The 24,796-nt window shown below is 41.1% G+C and overlaps 3 protein-coding genes across 4 annotated transcripts in view; 1 reads left to right on the top strand and 2 right to left on the bottom strand.

The window, feature by feature from the left end:
* LOC124273578 (peptidoglycan recognition protein 1-like) overlaps positions 1 to 24,796 on the bottom strand; it is a 197,772-nt gene that overhangs the window by 15,920 nt on the left and 157,056 nt on the right. The gene's annotated exons all lie outside the window — the stretch shown is intronic.
* LOC124273584 (peptidoglycan recognition protein 1-like) lies at positions 1,111 to 3,435 on the bottom strand. Its single transcript, XM_046708870.1, has 3 exons — positions 3,247 to 3,435; positions 2,143 to 2,256; positions 1,111 to 1,310 (listed from the first exon to the last, which is right to left on the bottom strand). The coding sequence occupies exons 1-3, from the start codon at positions 3,257 to 3,259 to the stop codon at positions 1,111 to 1,113; spliced, it is 327 nt and encodes a 108-aa protein (XP_046564826.1). The 5' UTR covers positions 3,260 to 3,435.
* LOC124273579 (peptidoglycan-recognition protein SC2-like) lies at positions 11,513 to 16,924 on the top strand. Its single transcript, XM_046708866.1, has 5 exons — positions 11,513 to 11,733; positions 12,828 to 12,885; positions 13,939 to 14,139; positions 15,250 to 15,363; positions 16,588 to 16,924. Exons 1-5 carry the CDS (start codon positions 11,521 to 11,523, stop codon positions 16,785 to 16,787), a joined length of 786 nt encoding a protein of 261 aa, XP_046564822.1. The 5' UTR covers positions 11,513 to 11,520; the 3' UTR covers positions 16,788 to 16,924.

Raw genomic sequence — 24,796 nt, 5'->3', positions numbered from 1 at the left:
GAATTCATTCAATTAATAGGTAGCACAAAAACTCTCCTCATTCCCTGTAGAGGTTGAAAACAATTCCTTGAAGTGGGAAAACCAATCCTCGATTGGTTTATTGTTTTGTGAATAACAATTAGTATACCTTGGGATAGCAACGTTACAGCTCAACACATGGCCTTCTCATTTCAGTTTGATCAACTTATAAATTTAGTCGGCGTATAAGTTTTACTTGCCTTGAGAGCTGGACCAGTAGCAGAAACACACAGAAAAATGACCTAGTCTGGAAATAAGCAGAACAAGATAACCTATTTTTACCGAACAGAGTCAGATAGTGAGAGCGTTCGTTGAATGGACTGAGTGAAGCCAATTTGAGAAATATTTGCTTTGATAATCAAGGTATAGAACACCTGAACATTTTGTACAAGAGCAAGAATTCGAACCTAGATGCTAGGCGTGACGAGGGAGCACATTTACAACACCGCCACAATACCGACCCAGCATTGCCACCTGATGGCGAACTGTAAATGGTCGAATCTGGGCTAAGCAAACCAATGGTGTAAATGGAGTGAGAGGTCCATAATTTCATAACTTTCTCATCTTTAGTACTGATATCTTAAAATTCTCAAATTGTGATACATTCACACTTTTCCCCCTTGAAATAATGACATATTTCCTTTTTAGCTTGTTCAAACTAAGACATCTTGACTTTTCCTAATATGACAGCTTCACAGTTTCCCATCTTGATATAATGACAAATTCACATTTTCAATCTCTAACATCTTTACTTTTCCCCATGTTCCAAATATGCCATTTTTACATTGTCTCATCTTCAAAATATGAATCTTTGCATTATCATGTGACACGTTTGCATTTTCCCATCTTCAATGTTTTACCTCGTCACACTTTCCCCTGTCTCGGATTATGACATCTTAATATTTTTTATCTCATCTTAAATCTTCATCTTGACACTCACTCACCCGACCGCTGGCTCACTCATTCAAGCACTCAAAGAAACTCCCTCTCAATGCATGCATTGCACACACGCATAATCGAATGTCGTCGAACAGAACGCTTTGCAGAAACAGTTTATTCACAAATAGCGTGATTTAGCCAGTTTGTTCATTGTTAGTAATGAGGCCACGTCTTGATGAGGGCATACAGTTTGGTCCCTGGACATGCTGTGCTGCCCATGTCTCGGTGTCCCCTAAGAATATAGTTGGACTGGATCTTGCCTTTAGCCACCCCACAGGCTATCAACTTCTGGACCGTGTCCAGGGCCTTGGCGTTAGGGAGACGCTCCATGAAGTTGCCGATCATACAGAAACCTGGCGAAAAGTAGGGGGTGGTCAGCGAGTGAGTGAGTTGAGTTTTACGCCGCACTCAGCAATATTCCAGCTATATGGCGGCGGGTGGTCAGCGAGTGACATATGTAACAGTACAATGGTTTGTGTTGGTAAGAGTACAACTGTGTGTGTGGTTAAGAGTACAATGGTATGCGTTGATAACAGTACAAATGTGTCTGTGGTTAAGAGTACAGTGGTGTGCGTTGGTAACAGTACAAATGTGTCTGTGGTTAAGAGTACAGTGGTGTGCGTTGATAACAGTACAACTGTGTCTGTGGTTAAGAGTACAGTGGTATGCGTTGATAACAGTACAACTGTGTCTGTGGTTTGTATTAGTAACAGTACAACTGTGTCTGTGGTTAACAGTACAATGGTATGCGTTGATAACAGTACAACTGTGTCTGTGGTTTGTATTTGTAACGGTACAACGGTATGCGTTAATAACAGTGCAGCTTTGTTGGTAAGAGTACAGTGCCATGTTTTGGTAACACTACAACTGTCTCTGTCTCTTGGTATGAATATAATGTTATGTGTTGGTAACAGTACGGCTGTGTCTGTTGGTAACATAACCGTAACATAGAAGGTGGCGAGGCATCAGACATTCTTCACGCCTGAAAGGACGGTACAGTGAAACCTTTTTAGTCCGGATCCTGTTAAACTGTAAATACAACTCTTGGGCGAGGAATGCTGGGAATGCTTGCATGTAATTAAACCAAATAAAGTGACACTACTCATTTTCCACGATTCGTTATTCTGGGCGATCTCACTTGGTCGGTATTGTCCGGATTAACAGGGGTTCACTAATCAGTCTTACCAAGGCCCACTGAGTTGTAGCCTTGAGTGTGAGCACCCATTGCGTCCCAGCCACGACCTTCGTAGGCGTTGCCGTCTTCGCCGATGACAAAACTGTAGCCAATGTCGTTCCAGTCTGAGAGAAAGACACATGACATTTAGTGATTATGAAAAATATTCGATTTGAAAAAGAGAGTTCGACATTTTTTGTTCCAAATACTGCATCCAGGAAAGAAATATAAATGTGTGAAACTGTAAACATAATGATGCAATTGACAAATCACATGCTACCGGAAATGTTGGACTAGGCTGCTTTACCTGCTGAAATTGGAATTTAAGGGACATCACTTCTATGAGACTATGAATTAACTGCCCTTGCACTTGTCACCGTCTTCGTAAGGGACCGTTCATAATGTATGGCTTGGGTGGGGTAGTGGGGAGGGAGGGGGGAATGATGATTTTTATGGAGAAACAGGGACAATGTGAATGACCCCCTAAAAGTTATGTACAAAATAAGTGATCCCCGTATGTCATGTACAAAATAAATACCCCCTCCCTCACCATAATTTCCAAGCATAAGTTTAAACATATTTTTATGTGCAAAATTGCTGCCCCCTAGTACATGTGTACAAAATTAATGCCCCCGTCCAGCTCCCCAGAACAAAATGGGTAACCCCCCTTAAAATCATCATCACCCCCACCTAGCCATATATTATGAACTGTCCCTAAATGCCCGCAGAAGAGTTGATAGGTAAACATGCCATTAATATGAATTAGAAAGACCATTGATCATTGACTCATTCATAATTAAAGTTGCTAAACTGGGCCCTTGTACAATGTGTGGTGTACTTTTATTCACAGTAGTATTACAAAATATCATCACCCGTACAACAATCTAAGTTGTAACGTGTGAATACTCTGCAGGAAGTCACATGTAAGACATTTGCCCGGACTGTCGATAGCAGGGTGCACGTATTTTTACGAGATTTAGGTTCCTATATATCACTCTTCCGCTGTGACCAATAACTGGCGCTAGCGTCCCTTCTTTCCACCGGGCAATAGCATGTGGAGGACAATTTTTAATGATTCTGTATCAGCTTGCTTCTAACACAGATCAACAACGTACGATGTCCGTCCATGTGGTATCGCTGGTACCCTCTGACAATGGCGGCACACTCAGTCTCTGTGTGACACGCGGCACTAGCGCCATGATGGATGAAAGCATACTTGACCGCGCCGTGTAGAAGACTTCTGGATGTCGGTGCTCTTGCTCCCTACTGAGATCTCGTTACGATGGTGGGACAACCGTCATTAGTGCTGGTTCCTGCAACAGTGACCTCTGCAACTTCAAGACAATGTACAATGTTTGGGAAAATTGTATCAAAATAGTTGATTTTGTAAAACGCGACTGTGTGCTTAAGTTGTTGTTTTTTCATTCAACGTTAACCAACATTTCAGTCAATCTATGCCTGGTCCTAGATTTTCGAAGTTCTCTTAGCGCTAAGATAGTCGTAAGTTACTGTTAGTGTATGGCACTTACGACGATCTCAGCACTAAGAGAGCTTCGAAAATCTAGGCCCTGGCCACTACACGTGGAAGTAAATCCTAAAATGATGTTTATCTTGGAACCTTTTTCAATTTATGGTGAATTATTGTTATGCGTTATGTAAACCTTTCGGCCAAATTCGTCCCTTTCAGTCCGTTTACGTATTCGCGGATTACAGAAATTCGTCCTTTTGCGTCCCTTTGCGTAATTGCACATACAGACATTCGTCCCTTTCCGCATTCGCTGATACAGAAATTCGTCCTTATCAGTCCCTTTCCGTATTTGCGGATACAGACATTCGTCCTTTTCCGTCCCTTTCCGTACTCGCGGATACATCTAATCCAACTCGAGTTATTCCGGGAAAATTGGGTGAGTGGTGACGAGTGACAGCAGATCGAGAGGCAAGTTGTTGGAGCGGCTAAATGCATGGGATGCCCAGATTCATTGTCATATAGCAAGACGACATGGGATGTTGTCTTATTTCTAAAAGATATTCATACCTAAAGGCTGTAAGACCTTAAGTACCATAAATAATACGTCACTATATTATATTTTTGCACAAGTTATCAGTCCAACAAATTTATTGAACATTTTAACATGTAACACTGTAATTGTTAATATTACACGCAATTACTCTCTAGGCGTTCGTGAAATGAGCGTCGGTGACTACCTACAATCGGCCGACGTTAACCACGTCAACCTCCACAGAATCTCCTGCTTCATGTTGGACGTGAGCATTCATAAGTTAAGGTGATATTATGTTGATGAAAACAAACATAAACTGCTTCATCAAACCTTTGCTTGCAGGACATTCCTTGATTATAACGTAATTCTCAGCAATCCAACCATCCTATAAAAAAAGGAAACTGAATTTGTGAGTGGCTGTACCTTCGAAGGGGGTTGACGTAGCGTAAAAATATTGTCCTCCTGAGAGGATACGTAAGTCCCAAAACATTTCAAGTAAATTTAAGTCTACCAGGTTTTTAATCGTAGTATTTTTGTCATTTTAATGTATGGCTAAATCTCAGCATAAACGCCAATGGCTGAAGGGATGGTGTAAATCCAGCTAGGGTCCATGCAGGTAATAAAGGCACTGTAAGTCCCCATGGTCCCTAGTATGGTGATCTACCTTCAGTTGTTGGCGATTACTAGCCCATTTTTACATTGTATTGTCCAAAAATAGTTTTCTACTTTTAAAGATATAAGCTAGCTAGTTTTAATTCATTTTGTGATAATCTAGTTATTTTACTGTCCTTCGTTGACAGGGTTTTATAAAATATTTGTATGTATTTTGGATTTAGAACTAGTTTTAGTCACGATATGGCTGAGATATTGCCGATGTGACTTTAAATTTTAACTCACTCACTCACTCCAATAAAAAAATATGAGTGCAAGATAAAGGCATACATTTGTTATTTTTGTGAGACAATTCAATACCTTATTATTACTTAGAAGTTGATTAATCAATGAAAATAACGGATAAGAGTGAGGGGTATGGTTATATGCCGTTTAAGTGATATTTAAACGGGACACACAAGAAATGGCCTTTTTTCATATGTGAAATCGACGCAGATCCTGGTCGTGAAGAGCGGACGCTTTAACCGCCAGGCTACCGAACTGACATGTTGAAGGTGGCGAATAACTGCTTCACTTCACTCATTTCAGACGTACCTTCCCTGTCCACGTGGGCCCATTCATATACACCAGATTTACTTTCGTCTCCTTTGAAAGGCAAACAACGCCCTACATTGACAGTTCCCAGAATACCATGGGTGGTTCCGGGTCCTGACCGGACATGCACTGACGTATTTGCGCATGCGCATTTTGCTGCCTTGGCGGTATGTAAGGAGAAAACCGATAGTGCTAGTACAATAAGGAGTCCCATCTTGAGCTGAAAAATAGAACAGATGTTTTTTATTAAAAAGATCCTGACTTTATACTTAATGTTACACAAAGGGTAAATAAAAAAACCCCGTTTAAATGCTTACCGTTAGCTGACAATCCTACCGACATCGCTTACTGCAGCCTGAGGAATATTGCTGTCAACGTATGTAATGGTTATCCTTGTCATATAGCAATAGCAAATAGGGCAAAAAACAAAACAAAAACAAAACAAACAAACTAAGAAAAGCCTCCCCCCTCCCCCCAAAAAACCCAACAAACAAAAAAACAACCCCCAAAACCCCTCAATAAGCAAAAAAGCAAAACAAAGCAACAAGAATCAAAAAAAAAGAAGATGATAGCCTGAAAAACACCACCTGATACTTTATTGGACTTCGGAATCCTAACTCAAAAACACCGAGTTTCGTGATTGCTAGTTAAGGATTCTTGTTCTATTACACGTTATCAAAACAGGTCTACACAAAAAGACTTTTCGTTTTCTAGAACGTCAGGACATATTTCAAAACATCGTAACAGATTTTGACAGATGTCGAGATCCTGCTTTATCGTCTTGACGTCCTTCCAGAGCGTTGTGTATCCGACTTTGAAACTTACACATTATTACTGTTCTTTCCATGTGGCAACACTCGACCCTCTTTAATGCGGACGTTCAGTTGAACTAGTGTCAGGATTAACGGAGAAATGACTTGCAAAAAACTGTTTTGTTAACGTTTGTTAGCCGATGTGAGGTCAAACGTTGGTTGGTTTGTTGTTTAACGCCGCACTCAGCAATATTCCAGCTATATGGTGGCTGTCTGTAAATAATCGAGTCTGGACCAGGCAATCCGGTGATTAAAAACACGATGAAGAATATATCCAGATGTAACCCAGATGTAGCCCTGATGTAACCAAGATGACAGCAACGTACAACACTGTCAACTTGAAATAACTAAATCATGAACATAAATGCGAGAATTGAGTGAGTGAGTAAGTTTAGTTTTCGCCGCCCTCTGCAATATTCCAGCTATATGGCGGCAGTCTGTAAATAATCGAATCTGGACCAGACAATCCAGTGATCAACAGAATGAGCATCAATCTACGCAACTTGGATACGATGACGTGCCAACCAAGTCAGCGAACTTGAGCTCCCCATCACGTTAGTCTCCTTTGGCAGCAAGCATTGGTTGCTGAAGATCAATTGTAACCCTGATCTTCACGGGTGAGGTCAAAGGCAGGTGGTATTCCATCTTACCTGTCAAACGGAAATCACGTCAGAACACACAGGTGAAAGGTTATTCATATTTCATGAATGTTAATATTTTGATAAGTGGAAGCACGATTTGGCCTGGGATAGGTGCCACTCCCATTAATCAGAAAACGGAGATAGAATTGCAGCAATCATGTCTTTTGATAACAGTAAGTAGGTGTGCCATTGACGTGCCCTAGTTTTCGGATAGAGTTATTATCTGGTAAATTGTTTTGAAAAAGTGGCAAAATTTATTGAAAAAATGCAAAGTCTGTATAGGGCAAACAATTCCCTGAAGTACAATTTACACCGAATCAGAAGTTAAAATACAGTTCTGTGTAAGGGAATGTTAATGAATCCATAGATTCCATGTTGGTATGTGGTGTTTGCTTAGCCTTTGCCACACTTTTGTTGATAAGAATTGCATCGTTATATTCAATTTACGGTAGGAAAATCTGCCACATAAAATTTGCGTCTTTGTGATCTGTAAAGATTTATTTCTAAAGGTTTATTTAATTTCAGTGTTATTTCCTGATCTATCAATCACCCGATTGTGTGGTTTGTAAACAGGGCACCTTGGGATGTCAGGGGTCAACCTATAAACACTTAGATTTTAATGCAGGTCGTATTGATGGCGACCCTACCAAAAGGGAATGACATGTTTTCCCTTTTCGCGAACACCTGGTGTCATCACTGATTTGCACGACTATGCTGTCATTTATGATTGGGTTTTGAGGACATTGTGTATTGTTTTGCACGGACGTTGTTTAAATATGAAATGAAAGTTGCCGTGTAAAGTGAGTTGGGTTCAACAATTAGAACGCATTTCAACTATAGTTTTTTAGGTTTGGTTTGGTTGGTGTTTAGCTGGGCGTGACATACTCGGGTGGATGGTCATCCTGAGGTCAAACTGTGTTGAACTCTCCATCGTAAGGGATAAATATTTCACTAAACAGTCGAGGATCTTTTTAATAAAGTCAGTTATCATTTAATCATTGATTTTTTAAAAGAGATATATTTGTTAAAGGAATTTGATATAATATGTTTTGTAAATAGATACAGGTTTATAATTGGTAGTTCAGATTATCAGCTTAGATTGTTAGTGGCTGTATCCTCAAAGGGGGTCGAAGTAGCGTAAAATTATTGTCCTCCTGAGAGGGTACGTTAGTCCCAAAACTTTCAAAGTCAATTCAAACTTACCAGGATTTTTAATCGTAGTATTCTTGTTATTTTAATTTTGGCTTACATTTCTTACACTCTTCAACAGCTGACGGGATTGTGTAAATCCAGCTAGGGTCCAACAGGTAGCAAAGATACTGTAAGTCCCCATAGTCCCCAGTATGGTGATCTACTTTCAGTTGTTGGTGATCTATAGCCTGGTTTTATATTGTGTTGTCCAAATAGTGCTATTAATTTTAACTTTCCATACTAGTTTTAACTCTTATTGTGATATTCTCTAGCTAGTTGTTTTACTGTCCTTTGACGACAGGTTTATATAATATACACGTTTCATTTCATTGTCAAACATGTTCTCGTCGCAATATGGCTGAAATATTGCCGATGTGACGTTAAATCTTAACTCACTCCAGAGGTCAAAGACGTTTGGTTCTGGAGAAGTTTCCCTTTGGAAGAGACCCGTGAAGATCCGGGTTAGGATTAATCTTCAGCAACCCATTCTTGTGGTTAGAGGCCATTAATGAAATTGGTTGGTCAGGCTCGCCGACGTGTCATCACCTCTAAGTATATGGCTAAAGCGGTCCTCCATACCACTGGAGATAAGGCCAAATACTTGTTCCTCTAACTTGGTCCACACAAGAAGGTAGGTTACCATCGCTCCAGACAGTTGAATGCTTGCTTTCCTATTTTGAACCGACAGACAGTTAACCATTCCGTTAAATCATGTTATGTCCATGACATCAAACAGAAAACATCCCACAGGAGAAAAAATCTTAACATCTTTCATTTAATTATTTGGTCGCCATTTCAGAAGTAGGTGAGTCAATAATGAAGCACACGACTTTGTAGGTAACAACTTCATGAACTGTTTGAGACGAATTCTAGAAGCTGTAAGCCATATCACTGGTAGCCTATTCATCATGCCATTATCTTGCCTCGGCTTATTTCATGTATATGTATGATAGTTTTCATTGTTAATCATCTTGTTTCTCATCCATTGTCTTTGTTAGCCCTCGTGTACCCTATATATAGCCTGCTGTATTCATTCACCACCTCAAGCTTGAAAACGGTATTAGTATCTCTACCGTAACGTCGCTATTGTACAATAAGAAGCTGATCATCCATATAGACGTCATTCCTATAACTTCATGTTTATTGCGTTTAACTTGATAACGGTGTAAAAAATCTACTGACACGTAAACGTCGGTGTATGTACTGACTGACTGACTCACTGAGTTTGGTTTAACGCCGCTTTTAGCAATATTCCAGCAACATCACCAGGGACACCAGAAATGGGCTTCACGCATTGTGGATTCGAACCCGGGTCTTCGGCGTGACGAGCCAACGCTTTAACCATTAGGCTACCCCACCGCCCCCGGTGTATGTAATAAACTAGAAGTTGTTGTCCATCGTTTGCTTCATTATATTTCATTAAATGTCACCCGTGAAGGTCCGGGTTAGAATTGGTCTTCAGTAACCCATGCTTATCGTGAGGGACTTATATGTCATCGGATCCCAAATGCTCAGATCGATGCTCATGTTGTTGATGACTGGATTGTCTGGTCCAGACTCGATTATGTGCAGATCCCCACCATATCGCTGGAATATTGCTGAGTGTGGTGTAAAACTAAACTCACTCATTCCCTCACACATGCTCATTTAAATTCAGGTGAGGTGAGGTGAAGTTGGGTTTAACGTCCTGCTTGAGAATATTTCGCTCATATGACGACGTGCATGCGTGTGTATGTGTAGGTGCGGCTGCTTGTACTAGCCCAGACTTAAGCTGGTTTTATAGTGCCAGCTCACTGAGATACCATGCATGAATACCCCACTCAGACACAGTATACTGACTCCGAGCCGACCAGTCCTTGTTGTACCCATTAATGCCGAGCGCCAGACAGGGACCAACAAGTACCATATTTTAACGTCTTTTGGTATGACGCGGTCGGGGATCGAACCCGCAACCTTCCGCTCTCCGGGCGGGCGCTGTAACCACTACACCACGGAGGCGGTCCATTTAAATTCAGAATCAGATGGTATTTTGTGTGCACTTGTGTATCAGTAGTGTATATGATACGGGTTTCCTCTAGTGCTATATGATACGGGTTTCCTCTAGTGCTATATGATACGGGTTTCCTCTAGTGCTATATGATACGGGTTTCCTCTAGTGCCACATGTGACTGTGACTCTAATCATCTATTGACGTATATATTACTGCCCGTGAAGGTCCGGGGTAGAATAGGTTTTCAGCAACCCATGCTTGTCGTAAGACGCGACAAACTGGATCGAGTGGTCAGGCTCGTTGACTTGGTTGACTCATGTCATTGAGATCGATGCTCATACTGTTGATCACTGGTTTGTCTGTTCCAGGCTGTATTATAAACCACTGAATACTGCTGAGTGTGGCCTTAAACAAACAAATAAACAAACATATAGGTTCGTGAATAAGATACATGTAAGTGTAAAGCCGATTGGCAGTATCCCCACCCAGATATTACTGGATATTTTTAAAAGAGGCCTATAGCAATACTCACTAATTCATGATTATGAAGTCCCCTGTATAGAATTGCAATCGATCACACACAGTAATAATGATTTTATAATATTCCAAATTATGACTTAAAAGTTTGTCACACTGGTCACAAATGATATAGTTTTGAAAGGCCACAAAATTCGAAAGGTCATTATTTCTTTTCGTCTTTCCGTTTTTTAATAAATGGCCTTGTTTACTACTGCAGTTATCTGTGCAGATCCGGGTTAGAAGTTGTTGTCCATATTTTGCTTCATTATGTTTCATTAAATTTCACCCGTGAAGGTCCAGGTTAGAATTGGTCTTCAGTAACCCATGCTTGTCGTAAGTGGTGACTAACATGATCGAGTGGTCAGTCTCGCAGACTTGGTTGACACAAGTCGTCGGTTTGCAATTGCGCAGATCGATGTTCATGCTGTTTATCATTGAATTGTCTGGTCCAGACTATGTTATTTACAGACCACCGCCATATAGCTGGAAAATTGCTGAGTGCAGCCTAAAACTAAACTCACTCACTACTACAGCAGTTGAAATGAGACTATTGTTGCAACAATGGTTGGAATTGCTCAACTCCCTAACTTCAGTGACAAGTTTACAAGTATTGTCACAAACAATTTCACAGTTAGTCAATATATTAACAGGTACATTTTCCTGGTCGTCAATTCATACAGTTAAGGTGGAACTGACAGAATATGGCTTAACCCCGCATAATCAGCAAATTTGCAGCTATTTCGGGGCGAACTACGTTGAGGAAAAGTGACGAAGACTAAAATCTAAAATGGACAAAATATGTCTTGCTGCGGAAAGAGGTGAAAAATGCACTGACCTACCAGGCCTTAAATTAATGGTTGCATGTTGAGAAACATGTCTTTGTGTTTTTTAACAAGGGGAATATTGTAAACTTCCTTTTAATGTTTTTCTTAGGACAATCTGGATTGATGACCACTGTTATCTTTATGTAATACTTCATCTTTTCAGTTTATATTTCTGTTCAATTTCTATTTCATAGGTCTCAAGATTTATGATGCTGCTGAGTTTGGTGACCGTTGGTTTCTTGGCAACGACTCTACGTGGAGCTAGCGCTGCTCAGTGCGCATGCGCCACAGGAGATGTCCACGTCCGGTCGGGTGTTGGAACGAGCCATGCAATCCTTGGCGTGCTGACAAAAGGGAGTTGCGCCACCTATGAAGGCGATCAGAACAGCGGGTGGATGCATGTCAACTTCAACGGCAAGGTAGGTACTACATTCAGAGTGAAAGTCATTCTAGTAAAATACTGTGAAGTAGGTCAACAGCCTCAGATTTTACAACAAATTAATTTGCTATCGGGGCATAACGGATTGTTATGAAGTGTGTTTTGAAGGTATGGTCGTAAAAATATAAACTGATCCACAAAAGAAAGTAATCACAAAGTGTGTACTTCCTTCGTACGTCAGTGTATTTCTGTCTGACACAAAATCCCAGGAACGATGAGCATATGTTGGGGACAAACGCTGCATTGACATGGATTAACTCACGTGTCGTGAACAATATAAACAACAGAGAAGCTGGGTTTCTGACAAAACACACACACACACACACACACACACACACACACACCACAACAACAAAAAAACAACAAACAAAAGCACGCACGCACGCACGCACGCACACACACACACATATATATAAAAATAAAAGTATACATCGCTACAGGATTCGGTGAATGATGGCTATGCTGGGCAATACGGCTTCAAAGAGGTTTTGGGATTGATGAGGGCCAATACTGAACTGAGGGAAATGCGGGTTTAAGTGAGTTTAGTTTTACGCCGCACTCAGCAATATGCCAGCTTTATGGCGGATGGGTTTAAGGAGGGTCTAATAAGGATAATGAGTGCCAGTGCGAATGTTTTGAAGGCCAAGGCGGACTTGAAGAAAGATGGAAAATACGGGTATGAAGGGGCTAATACGGGTTTGAAGGGGTCAATACGGTTTGGAATGGGGTCAATACGGTTTTGAACAGGGTCGGTTAAGTGACTGAAAGAACACAGAGGACGTATTTCCTTTCCTTGATAAAAGTGTCGAAAGAGGGCTGTCATATTTCCCGAGATTGAAGAAAAATATTTTTCAGTATCTTTTAACTCCTTGAAGAATTTGGTAAGGAAGTAGATCAGCGAAAATGTCATTTATCTGTGTTTCATACCAACTTCGGTGCAGGTCCTTTGTCTGTCATATTGGCGCTCAGTATATTTCCTCAGGTCAGTATGACTGATAATGCATGCATACCAGTGTGTATTACATCGATGTGTGTATTACATCACTGTTCAAAAGAATGCCATGTTCGTTGCAGAGCGGCTGGATTGCGGGGAATTACGTCAACATTCAGAGTTGCTCGGGAGGTTCTACAGGTAAACAGATCACCGCCATCTTGATTTCAGAACTGTCACAAGAACAGGTATCAAAATACATTTTCGGACCGTTTTTTTCGCACAGCTGACGAACTGGTGCCCAGATGAACTAGGGAGATGGTATATTAGTTATGTATTGTTACATTAAGCGACAAAACCAGACGTTCCGTCTTGAAATGACCTTGACCTTTGTTCCGCCGCCATAGTACACATCATAGTACACATGCTACCGCCGTACTTGTGAGCCCGGTTCGTGTGTTCAAAGAGGGGGCTAGCACAGAGCTAACATACACAGTACTATTGCAAAATCATGGATAGTTGAAGTGCAGTCAAACAGCGTTGTGTTGGAATTTGATGTTTCTCACTGTTGTCGCAAAGTAAAGCCTGGTCCCTGTGTTTTCATTCTTTAGCCACAATTAATCGGTTGTGTCGAATCTCGGATAACTCGAAGTAAGATCCCTTCAGCTTTTACACAACACTATATGAAAATATGACGGACAAAAGAAAGTACACACCTTTGGTAAAATGTTTTCCTGAACACAGCGTAATATTTAGAAAAGTGTTTTGATTGTGACTCACAAGTCACAAACATTGTGTACGTGTTGCAATAACACCATAGATATCGTACCCAATTGGAACATTGCTAGCAAAATATTTACGTTTTTTAATAGTCTCAAAACACCATGTGTGTACTTTCTTTTGTACATCAGTATATTTACGTCTGTTTTGATATGAAACATTGAATTACATATGGGCATGTGTGCGATACTTTTATATCTGTGAAGCGCATGCAGCATGCACATCAATTTATCTTAGTGGATAAACCTGCGTTATACAGGTATTCATTCACGTGTACGCTTGTGAAGCTGTGAATGAGTCATTCAATCAATAAACCGAAAGTAGTAACAGAAAGGTCAAAATTTGCATAGCAGCCAATCGGATCCCTTGTATTTGTTATTACGCACAGTTATTACACGTATGCGATAACAGTCTATTTGCGGCATTTTGCGTAGTCCCACGTGGGTAACATATAGAAAGTACTTTCGTTTTCAGGGGGTACGAGCACTCATGCCGGGTGTCCTCACATTGTGACTAGGGCGCAGTGGGGCGCCAGGGCACCTCACTCCGTCAGCCATCTTTCCGGGGCTGTGAAATACGCCTTCATCCATCACGGAGAGAGTGGAACCTGTTCCAGTCAGAGCTCTTGCTCCGCCATTGTCAGGAGCTATCAGAATTACCATATGGACACACACGGTGAGTGAGTGAGTGAATGCGTAAGTGCGTAAGTGCGTAAGTGATCGAGTACGTCACAAAGTGTTGAGTCGCAAACGGAGTAATAGAGGGAGGAGTGGAAGAGTGAGTGAATCTATACTTGAATCAGAGACAAGACGAGTCACAAAGTGAGTGATCGAGGGGATGAGTGAGTGAGTGAATGAATACTTGAATCAGTGACAAAACGAGTCACAAAGTGAGTGATCGAGGGGATGAGTGAGTGAGTGAATGAATACTTGAATCAGTGACAAAACGGGTCACAAAGTGAGTGATCGAGGGGATGAGTGAGTGAGTGAATGAATACTTGAATCAGTGACAAATCGAGTCACAAAGTGAGTGATCGAGGGGATGAGTGAGTGAGTGAATGAATGCTTGAATCAGTGACAAAACTAGTCACAAAGTTAATGATCGAGGGGATGAGTGAGTGAGTGAATGAATACTTGAATCAGTGACAAAACTAGTCACAACGTGAGTGATCGAAGGGATGAGTGAGTGAGTAAGTGAGTGAATAAATGCTTGAATCAGTGACAAAACGAGTAACACAGTGAGTGACCGGGGGATGAGTGAGTGAGTGAATGAATACTTGAATCAGTGACAAAACGAGTCACAAAGTGAGCGATCGAGGGGATGAGTGAGTGAGTGAATGAATACTTGAATCAGTGACAAAGTGAGTCACAAAGTGAGTGATCGAGGGATGAGTGAGTGAGTGAATGAATACTTGAATCAGTGACAAGACGAGTCACAACGTGAGTGATCGAAGGGATGAGTGAGTGAGTACGTGAGTGAATGAATGCTTGAATCAGTGAGAAAACGAGTCACACAGTGAGTGATCGAAGGGATAAGTGAGTGAGTAAATGAATGCTTTGAATCAGTGACAAAACGAGTCACAAAGTGAGTGATCGAGGGGATGTGTGAGTGAGTAAGTGAGTGAATGAATGCTTGAATCAGTGACAAATCGAACCTGAGTGACTGAGTGAGTGAGTCGGCGAGCACGAAAGAGTGAAAAAAGGAGGAAAGGAGCGTTCTTTTTAACACAGTTGATACCTTTCCCTTCTTCTGTACATCTCCACGACAATACTTCTTTTTTCACAGGGTGGAGCGACATCGGATACAGCTTCCTGGTCGGCGAAGACGGCAACGCTTACGAGGGACGTGGCTGGGACAGGATAGGAGCTCACACACAGGGCTACAACAGTGTTGGTCTGGGTAAGACATTGACTGGAAAGGGGCTCAAACCAGGGGCTAAAACAGTGATGGTCTGGGTAAGTCAGTGACTGGGCAGGGGCTCAAACCAGAGGCTACAACAGTGTTGGTTTGGGTAAAACAGTGACTGGACATGGGTTCAAACCAGAGGCTACAACAGTGATGGTCTTGGTAAGACAGTGACTGGGCAGGGGCTCAAACCAGAGGCTACAACAGTGATGGTCTGGGTAAGTCAGTGAGTAGACAGGGGCTTATAACCAGGGGCTACAACAGTGTTGGTCTGGGTAAGACGGTGATTAGACAGGGGCTCAAACCAGGGGCTACAACAGTGTTGGTCTGGGTGAGACGGTGACTGGACAGGGGCTCACACCCGAGGCTACAACAGTGATGGTCTGGGTAAGTCAGTGACTGGACAGCGGCTCACACCCGGGGCTACAACAGTGTTGGTCTGTTTAGACAGGGGCTCAAACCAGGGGCTACAACAGTGATGGTCTGGGTAAGACAGTGACTGGACATGGGCTCAAACCAGAGGCTACAACAGTGTTGGTCTGGGTGAGACGGTGACTGGACAGGGGCTCACACCCGAGGCTACAACAGTGATGGTCTGGGTAAGTCAGTGACTGGACAGCGGCTCAAACCAGGGGTTACAACAGTGTTGGTCTGGGTAAGACAGTGACTGGACAGGGGCTCACACCCGGGGCTACAACAGTGTTGGTCTGTTTAGACAGGGGCTCAAACCAGGGGCTACAACAGTGATGGTCTGGGTAAGACAGTGACTGGACATGGGCTCAAACCAGAGGCTACAACAGTGATGGTCTGGGTAAGTCAGTGACTGGACAGCGGCTCAAACCAGGGGCTACAACAGTAATGGTCTGGGTAAGACAGTGACTGGACAGGGGCTCACACCCGGGGCTACAACAGTGTTGGTCTGGGTAAGTCAGTGACTAGACATGGGCTCACACCTGAAGCTACAACAGTGTTGGTCTGGGTATGTCAGTGACTAGATGGGGTTCACACCAGGGGCTACAACAGTGATGGTCTGGGTAAGATAGTGACTCGACAAGGGGTTTAAACTAAGCGCTACAACAGTGTTGGTCTGGGTAAGTCAGTGATTAGACAGGGGCTCAAACCAGAGGCTACAACAGTGATGGTCTGGGTAAGATAGTGACTCGACAAGGGGTTTAAACTAAGCGCTACAACAGTGTCCATTGTTTTTCATTTATCCAGGTTTCTGCATGATCGGCAACTTCATGAATCACGTCCCCAACAGTGCGGCTCTCAACACCGTCAAGGCCCTCATTGCTTGCGGCGTCAGCATGGGGAAGATTCAGTCCAGCTACACCCTCAGAGGCCACCGCGACATGGGCAGCACTGACTGTCCCGGGACAGCTCTGTACAATCTCATCAGAACGTGGCCACACTATTGAAATGTTCCTCTCGTAATTATAACCTTGTGAGGCAATGTGGATAACGTAAACATAATTACAGAAATTGTTCGTCTTAATACATCAATATTTTAATAATGAATATTTGTAATAAAGAAAAATACAATTGTGACTCAATTCCTCCAACAGCCAAATATCAATGTCATGCCGTTGAGAATACTAAGTGCTCAACGTTCCCCAACTGAACACACCAGGGACGTCACTGCAAACGTGTACGTCAACGTCAAAATCCCTACCACCCTGAAATATTTCGGCGCTGCTCTCACTGAACAACATGGGGAAGATCACATTGATCGACCCCTCAGCAACATACCTCGAAGAAGCCGGGCATATCCTGCCAACAGATGCGGTTTTGGCCCATTTTCTGCAAAATCCGAATTTTGAATTTGAGGGCTGACCTATTTAACCACCTAGTACACCACTATAATCACACCAACAATTAGAACACATTTGATCTGATCGCCTACCCCCTGTCTATGTCATCTTATGTTTTCCAATTGTCACTACGCTATGGATCAGCTGCAGGGAACATGTTTTGGTTAGTATATATACTAAGCAGCAAAAGAAACGTCAGTTTAAAATTATCCATCACAGAAACGGATAACTGTAAACTCATTTAATATTTTGATTTTATATTTTTGACAACATCTCCTACTTTACCTGAGCAAAGAAATTTCTTCCCAAACTCAGAATGGAACCCAGGAAAACGCAACCTGATCTCGGAGATAGTATAGTGTTCTCCATGCTTTTCATGCAACTCATGCTGCACGTGCTGTTCACTAGGACCAGCACTATAAAATGCACCCCTAAACCTGGTTGAAACACTCACATTACACCGTCAGCATGATGCCGCGACTCACGACAACTCACAGGAACCAGGCGATATGAGGACTTGAAGCTGGCCACACTGCACAAGCCGTTGTCAATCACTTCCAGGTCAACGTTCGGGTCATCTACAGGCTGCAGCAACATTTCCGAGCCACCAACACCACAACTGATCGCTCCCGTACTGGCAGACCAAGGGTGACCACAAGACGACAAGACCGCCATGTTGTGCGACAGCATGTACAGAATCCCCACCAGACAGTGGGAACACGGAAGACCAATCAGTACTGATACAGTACGCCGACGTCTTAACAGAGGGAACCTCCATTGCCGTAGACTTTACCGTGGACCTATCCTCACCCCTCGTCACCGGCGTGAACGTCTACAGTTTGCCCTAAAACACCAAAGCTGGCGATACAGGCAATGGAGAACTGCTCAATTCTGTTCACAGATGAGAGTCGGTACTGCGCATCAACTGCAGATGGCAGAACAAGAATATGGCGACGACGTGGCCAGCGTTACTCAGACCAATGAGTTATGGAGAGAGACTCATGGGGAGGTGCAAGCATCATGGTATGGGATGGAATAGGCCTGAACCAGAGTGTGGGTCCTGTGGTGCTCCAGAACCTTGGTCCAGGGATAGGAAGCGGAATCACAGCGGTGCGCTACATCGACCAAGCTCTCAGATCTCACGTCATACCACATTTCGCACGTCACCGGAACAACATTTCCCAGCAGGGTAACGCCCGAGCCCATACTGCCAGAGCTACACGGGACTTCCTACAGCAGATCGGTGTCAACATTATGCAGTAGCCAGCACTTAGTCCTGATTTAAACCCAATTGAACATCTTTGGGATGAAATTCAGACGAGACTGAATAATGTTATGCCAAGGCCGAACCCATCCGATTTATTGCGCCAGGCCTTTTTCAGAGTGTGAACCAAAGTGTCAATGGCCGTCATCAATCGATTGGTGCACTCCATGCATAGACGTTGTGCTGCAGTTATTGCCGCTCGTGGTGGTCACACTAGATACTGAAGTCAAGAGTCTGAATGAACTGCAAACGTTCACGTAATGTCTAGATATTTTGCTAAGTTATTCATTGATGCGTCAAGATGTTGTACACAAAAAATGTTTTTGATCCGCTTATTATGTCCATTTCTGAAATGATTTGATTTTGAATTCGTATTGACGTTTGTTTTGCTGCTGAGTAAATATTTAATCAGCGTTTGATTTCAACACATTTTCACACATCGAAAAGACAATGCCGAACCCGTGTCGATTGTCAGATTGTGGGATTGTTAGATTGCCAGATTGTGGGATTGTCAGATTACCATGTTGTCATATTGCCAGTTTGTCAGATTTCCATATTGCGAGATTGTCAGATTGACAGACTGAAGGCTTGCCAGATTGCCAGGTAACCGGTTTGTCAAATTGTCAGATTGCCTGACTGAAAGATTGTCAGATTGAAAGATTTTCAGATTCTCAGATTGCCAGAGCGCCACATTCAGCGAGTGGTCGGGACAAAAGAAACAGTTCGTTATACCCACCAGTTCGCTATACCCACCAGTTCGTTATACCCATCAGTTCGTTATACCCATCAGTTCGTTATACCCATCAGTTCGTTATGTCTGTAAGTTCGTTATACGTTATACCCATCAGTTCGTTATACCCACCAGTTCGTTATACCCATCAGTTCGTTACACCCATCAGTTCGTTACACCGATCTAACTTTAAAAAGTATTTTGTTGGTTTTCAACCTTTTTCGACCCAAGTTGCTGTATCGCTTATAAGCATTCCGTTTATTTTATGGTTGGAAATTTCATCTAGCTCATGTTTTAAAACATTTATTTCATTTAGTAGAGTTTGCTTAGTGTCACCATCCTCATTAAGGTCTGGTTTCTTTTCTAGTTCATCTAGCCTAGTTTCTAAGTTCTTTTCTTTTCCTTTTTCAAGTTTTCCAAAATGGGAAAGAGTTCTAAAGAGTGATTTTACTGAAAACGACTGGAAAATCTGTAACATTATTGCGAATAAATGTTCGCGAAGCACAGATTTGAAATGGTTGCAATATAGAATTATCCACAATATCCTACCAACAAAACAACTACTTTATAAAATGGGATACACATCCTCACCAATATGTCCATTGTGTGAACAAGAAAGAGAAACTATCAATCATATGTTATGGGAATGTGAATTTGTTTTTAAATTATGGAAAGAAAAAGAATCATGGTTGAACTCGGTACAGTTACAACTGGAACTTACAAATACAATCGTTATATTGGGAATGAAAGGAAACAACAATAATCCGATTAATGAAATCATTTCAGTTATCAAACATTATATCTACAGATGCAGCATAAATAGTTTCAAACCAAAGTTAGAATATTTAAAAAATGAAATTGTCCGTCACTATGATATGTCAAGATATGTTTACTTATCTGCGGGAACTGAACAATTGTTTTTTCAATATTGGTCATCATTACATCTATTACTTGGAACATAATCCAGCCAATTATACTTTTTCAGCCAACTGTACATTTTCATACATGTATACATATACCATTGTATTATTAAGAAAGTTATCTATACATGTTTGCCTGTACATGAAATATGGGAACTAAAAAATAAAGAAAAAAAGATACTTGAATGACACGAATGATGTATGAGATATTCGTGGGTCGTAAGTGTGATGGACACAGGCAGCCAAGGGTTTCACAGCAGCCACATATAAATATTTCCATTATACATTGTGGGTCATATTCTGTAAATAACGGTGACGTTAAATTCTAACTCACTCACTCACTCACTCTGTAAATAATGGGGTGTGGACCAGTCAATACAGTGATTAACAACATGAGCATCTATCTACAGACAGAGAGACAGACAGACAGTATTTATTCAGTAAAGAGGCCCTCGCCCATTATACAATCAGACTGACACTGTGTTTAGTGCGTGCGCAAAACAACTTTTCAGCTTGATGTCTTGGAGTATATCAATGTCTGTACTTTGCAAAAGATTTACAAAAGAGAAAAGAGCAAGTGGTTCTTTAGTGAACTTTGTTATACATTTAGTTCTAGGTATATCATAGGCGTTGCAAATACGTAATACATGATATTCATTTTCTATATAATGCTGATCTCTGGTTTTACAAAAAGGGCACAGTCTTTCGTTATATGCAATTCCACGATACCTGCCACATTCAACCGCGGTATTAAAATTACTGCATCTAAACCTTGAAATACCAATTCTTAAATGCATAGGGATATCACAAAACAAATATCTTTCAACGTTTAACAGTTTCAAACTCCTTATAAAATATGCATTTAGGAGAATCACTAGTTGATGAGTACCAAGATTGTTTTACGGTATCACGTCGCCTTATCTTGAATAGATACACAAAATATTCCACATTTCCCATTTCTTGGCCTAGCCAAGCATAAACAAATCCATATTGGAACAGGATGTGTCTAACTTTTGCTACCAAGGTATTATAGCCTAAGCTATCTAATGATCTTGACATTAAATCACATTGATGTTGGAGTCTATTTTGTGCCATATGTATAAGTCTACATCACAATTTGATCACTCTTGACATGTACAAATGCTGTAATGGGAGTCTGCTACACTCGCCAAGAACCATACCATTTAATGTAGCTCTTTTCACCGTTAAGTATTGTTTACAAAAGTAAATTTGCACACCCTCTATTATTTTGGAACGACATGTTACCCCCATTTCAGAGCCATAACAAAGAACAGGCACAACCATTGAATCACAAATATTAGGTAGATCAGTGCAAAATATGTTACCAATTGTCCTCTGGAAACCATTTAAAGACATTATAGCTTTAGAAGCCTGAGATTCAAGACATGTCTAGGCTTTACTCCAGACAAGCTGGGGTGTTAAAACTGATCCTAAATATCTATAAAAGGACATCGTTTCAACAGGGCAACCATTATAGAACCGTTTCGCATAATGACGAAGAGGCGGCCCATTTCTAAAGACCATAACCTTAATTTTGTTTAAGTTAACTTTCATCCCTGTACTATTATAAAAGCTTTCCAAAACATTTGATTTCTTTTGAAGCACGTGCCAAATAGTGCCGAAATATAAGTGCAGAAAAAAATGAGAAACTATGAGTTATGAAGATTCCTTCTCCAAAGGATCGTAGCCCTTGGATATCCTAACTTTGATCCTAGGGTCTAGGATAGGTGTCATACCTTATTCTCGAAAAGTATCCTAGCGCTAGGATATTCTAACTTAGGATAAAAATAATAGGATACTTGTCAGAAGTCAGCATGGTGTGGTTCTTGTTTGTTCACATTTTGACATTGTCAAAAAAATAACTCGCCTAAATTACATTTGAATTTTCAACATCACACAGTTTTGATGAGTTAAGAAGAGTTTTTGTGTGTATATTATCAATTTATCGGTAATGAAAAGACACACTTGTTTCAATGCACATATTCTTTAGATCTACAAAAGAGATTTGATCAATTCTTACCTATTCTCGGCCTTTTTAATCAAAACATTGCTCTTTTCTGTCACATTGCTGTGAAATTTCAATGTTAAGGCCAACTTGATAAGAGAAGTAACTGCTGTTTATGCAAATAAAATGAAAATAATTTGTGCACAGTTTTAATTGATTTTCCGCAGGCTTTCAAACTCAGAAGACAAATGTTATCTCCTTGTTGAATAAATGAATTTTCAAGAACTTAATTAAATATTAACTAAGTGATGAAAATATCGAATATATTAACATTATTGTAACAACATTTTGTTTCTGAAAATATGGTAATTCGAACATGTTTTTTATGGCATTGCCATAAATCATGGGTAATATTTAGGTGAATCCACAGGTCTAAGTGAACCACTGAAGGGTTTTCTCTCTCACCTACTGAAGAGCTCGCTATCCTAGCTAGGATCGGTAGGTCAAGTTAGGACAGAGATAGGATTGCTTCGAGAATGGGTCTTATCCTAACGGTGGGATGTCCTAACTCCTATCCTAACTAGTTAGGATCTGTCTCAGATGGGACACTTTCGAGAATAGGCACCCTGGAGAACAAACATTTGATCCACAGTAGAGTAACCAGCTCTAAACCCTGCCTGGGTCTCATTTAAGATGTTATTTTCATCACACCAAATTTACAGCCTTTTGTTAAGAACTGAGGTAAAAATCTTACAGAGAGTGTAAATGAGTGAAATGCCTCTGTAATTGTTTGTGTCATGTATATTTCCTGATTTATGTAAAGGGCATATGATGCTCTTGTCATAGCTGCTTGGGAAGTGTACAGTATTGAGAATATTATTAAAAAGAAATGTAAGTGGTTTGATAATGTTGACTTTTGAGTGAACATGAAGAGTCCATGTTGCAAGTACTACACTGGGGTGGGGTGGGGTGTGTGTGTGTGTGTGTGTGTGTGTGTAGTCTATTTTCCAAAATCTGCCTCTAGAAATCTATCTTTCTAGTTTCCCAAAGTACTCATTTTTTCTTTAAAAAAGTTGTCTCGAATATGGATCGTAAATTTCGGAACAGAGAAATGCCCATTTTGTTGTCACTGTGTGACCTTAATGTTGTGTATTTCTGTTGTTTAATGTTGTCCAGTTCATTGTCCCACCAGGGTGGTTGGGTAATATTTCTTTGTTTCATAACCCCAGAGAACACTCTCTTAGTGTGTTCTGCAGTTATGTAGAACAGGCTAGCTATTCTCGAAACGTTCGTAGCCCTACGAACTTCTTAAGCCCATTCTTAACCAATTGGCTACGATCAAAGTTAAGAATTGTTGACTAAATATTGAATAGCCCTGTCAATGTTACTATTTATCATGGTGATAAGAGTTGGATAAACATTCTTATAGGTGTCGGTGAAGTTTATAATGAAATTATTGTCAGTGTCCTTACTCCATAAAAACTTAAACTATTTCGTTTTTTTCCTTTTTGTACTGTGTTAGGTTCATCAGGGATGTTGTGTGTATGTAAGGATGTGGATGCCTTGTCAGAGCTTTGTTTATGACTGTTGATGTCATCTATCTACCCACGCAACTGGGACGTGCTGACATACATCTACCAAGTCAGCAAGCCTGACGGGTGCTCTTACCGTAAGCATTGTTTGCTTGAGACCAGTGTTAACAGAGAACCAAGACTGATAAGTTGTATGGATATGACTACATGGCAAACAGGGGACGGAAGAGTTGACTTATACGTGTGGACGACAACTTATTACAGGTGATAGCTATTATATATTATGACCTGAGTATTGCTCAGTTAGACAGAACTGTTTACAATGATGTTTTGCTATAATGAGTGGATCAGTTGTTAAAACAAATAGTTGTTTGGAAAACATCAATTGACAGAACATATATTAATACATCTATTGTTTAAAATGACGTACATTTGATCTAAAAAAGAATTTTCTTTGCTTTACCAAACTTGGGGAGCTTGAGAATCATGACCACTCATGCCAACGTATATCATGTTTACACTACACAGTGTTCTGTTGCAGAGAGGTTTCCGGAATATATATGGCACTTATTCTGGTCTTCATTGCCTTCTTGGCAACAACTGTTCTTGATATGAGAGCTGGACAGTGCGCATGCGCTACCGGAGATGTTAATGTCCACTCTGGTGTGGGAACGAGCCATTCTTTACTTGGCGTCTTGGAAGATGGACACTGCACCATACTCTTTGAAGGTTACCGGAGAAATGGCTGGGTGCGTTTCAACTTCAACTGCAAGTTCGGTTTTCATTATCTACATAATTGTCTTTAGTATGAAGTATTTTTGAGCGATCGAGTATGGTTTTGCGCCACGTGTTTAGCAATATTCCAGCAATAAGACCAGGGGACACCAGAAATCAACTTCACAAATTGCATCCATATGGGGACTCGAACCCGGGTCTTCTGCGTGACGAGTGAACGCTTTAACCACAATGCTACTCCACCGCCCCAAGTATTTGTGACATATTCTCACCCCAAATGCAAACACGATAAATGAAAAGTCAAAGTCAAGTCAAAGATATTTATTGTACTTAAGGCCTCCGGCCCATATACAAGTAATACAAGTATATATACAGCACATGCTACAGACATTTCACAAAGAAATTACAGTTCAGATAAGATATTGCTTCTAAGGAAAACAGCATGTTTTACATAAAGCGCAAGATTACG

This window comes from Haliotis rubra, unplaced genomic scaffold (genome assembly GCF_003918875.1).
Source record: "Haliotis rubra isolate DU_JTF1 unplaced genomic scaffold, ASM391887v1 Scf182, whole genome shotgun sequence".
NCBI lineage: Eukaryota > Metazoa > Mollusca > Gastropoda > Lepetellida > Haliotidae > Haliotis > Haliotis rubra.
Note: the sequence above shows the minus strand (reverse complement) of the source record. Positions and strands in the feature narration are given on the sequence as shown.

What these genes read in the sequence shown, in the direction of transcription:
- LOC124273584 (XM_046708870.1), bottom strand. An exon ending in CTACAACTCAGTGGGCCTTG is followed by an intron (nt 1,311 to 2,142) that starts GTAAGACTGATT and finishes ACTTTTCGCCAG; the next exon opens with GTTTCTGTATGATCGGCAAC.
- LOC124273579 (XM_046708866.1), top strand. Translation starts at nt 11,521, where the DNA reads ATGATGCTGCTGAGTTTGGTGACCGTTGGTTTCTTGGCAACGACTCTA. An exon ending in TTGCTCGGGAGGTTCTACAG is followed by an intron (nt 12,886 to 13,938) that starts GTAAACAGATCA and finishes TTTCGTTTTCAG; the next exon opens with GGGGTACGAGCACTCATGCC. An exon ending in TTACCATATGGACACACACG is followed by an intron (nt 14,140 to 15,249) that starts GTGAGTGAGTGA and finishes CTTTTTTCACAG; the next exon opens with GGTGGAGCGACATCGGATAC.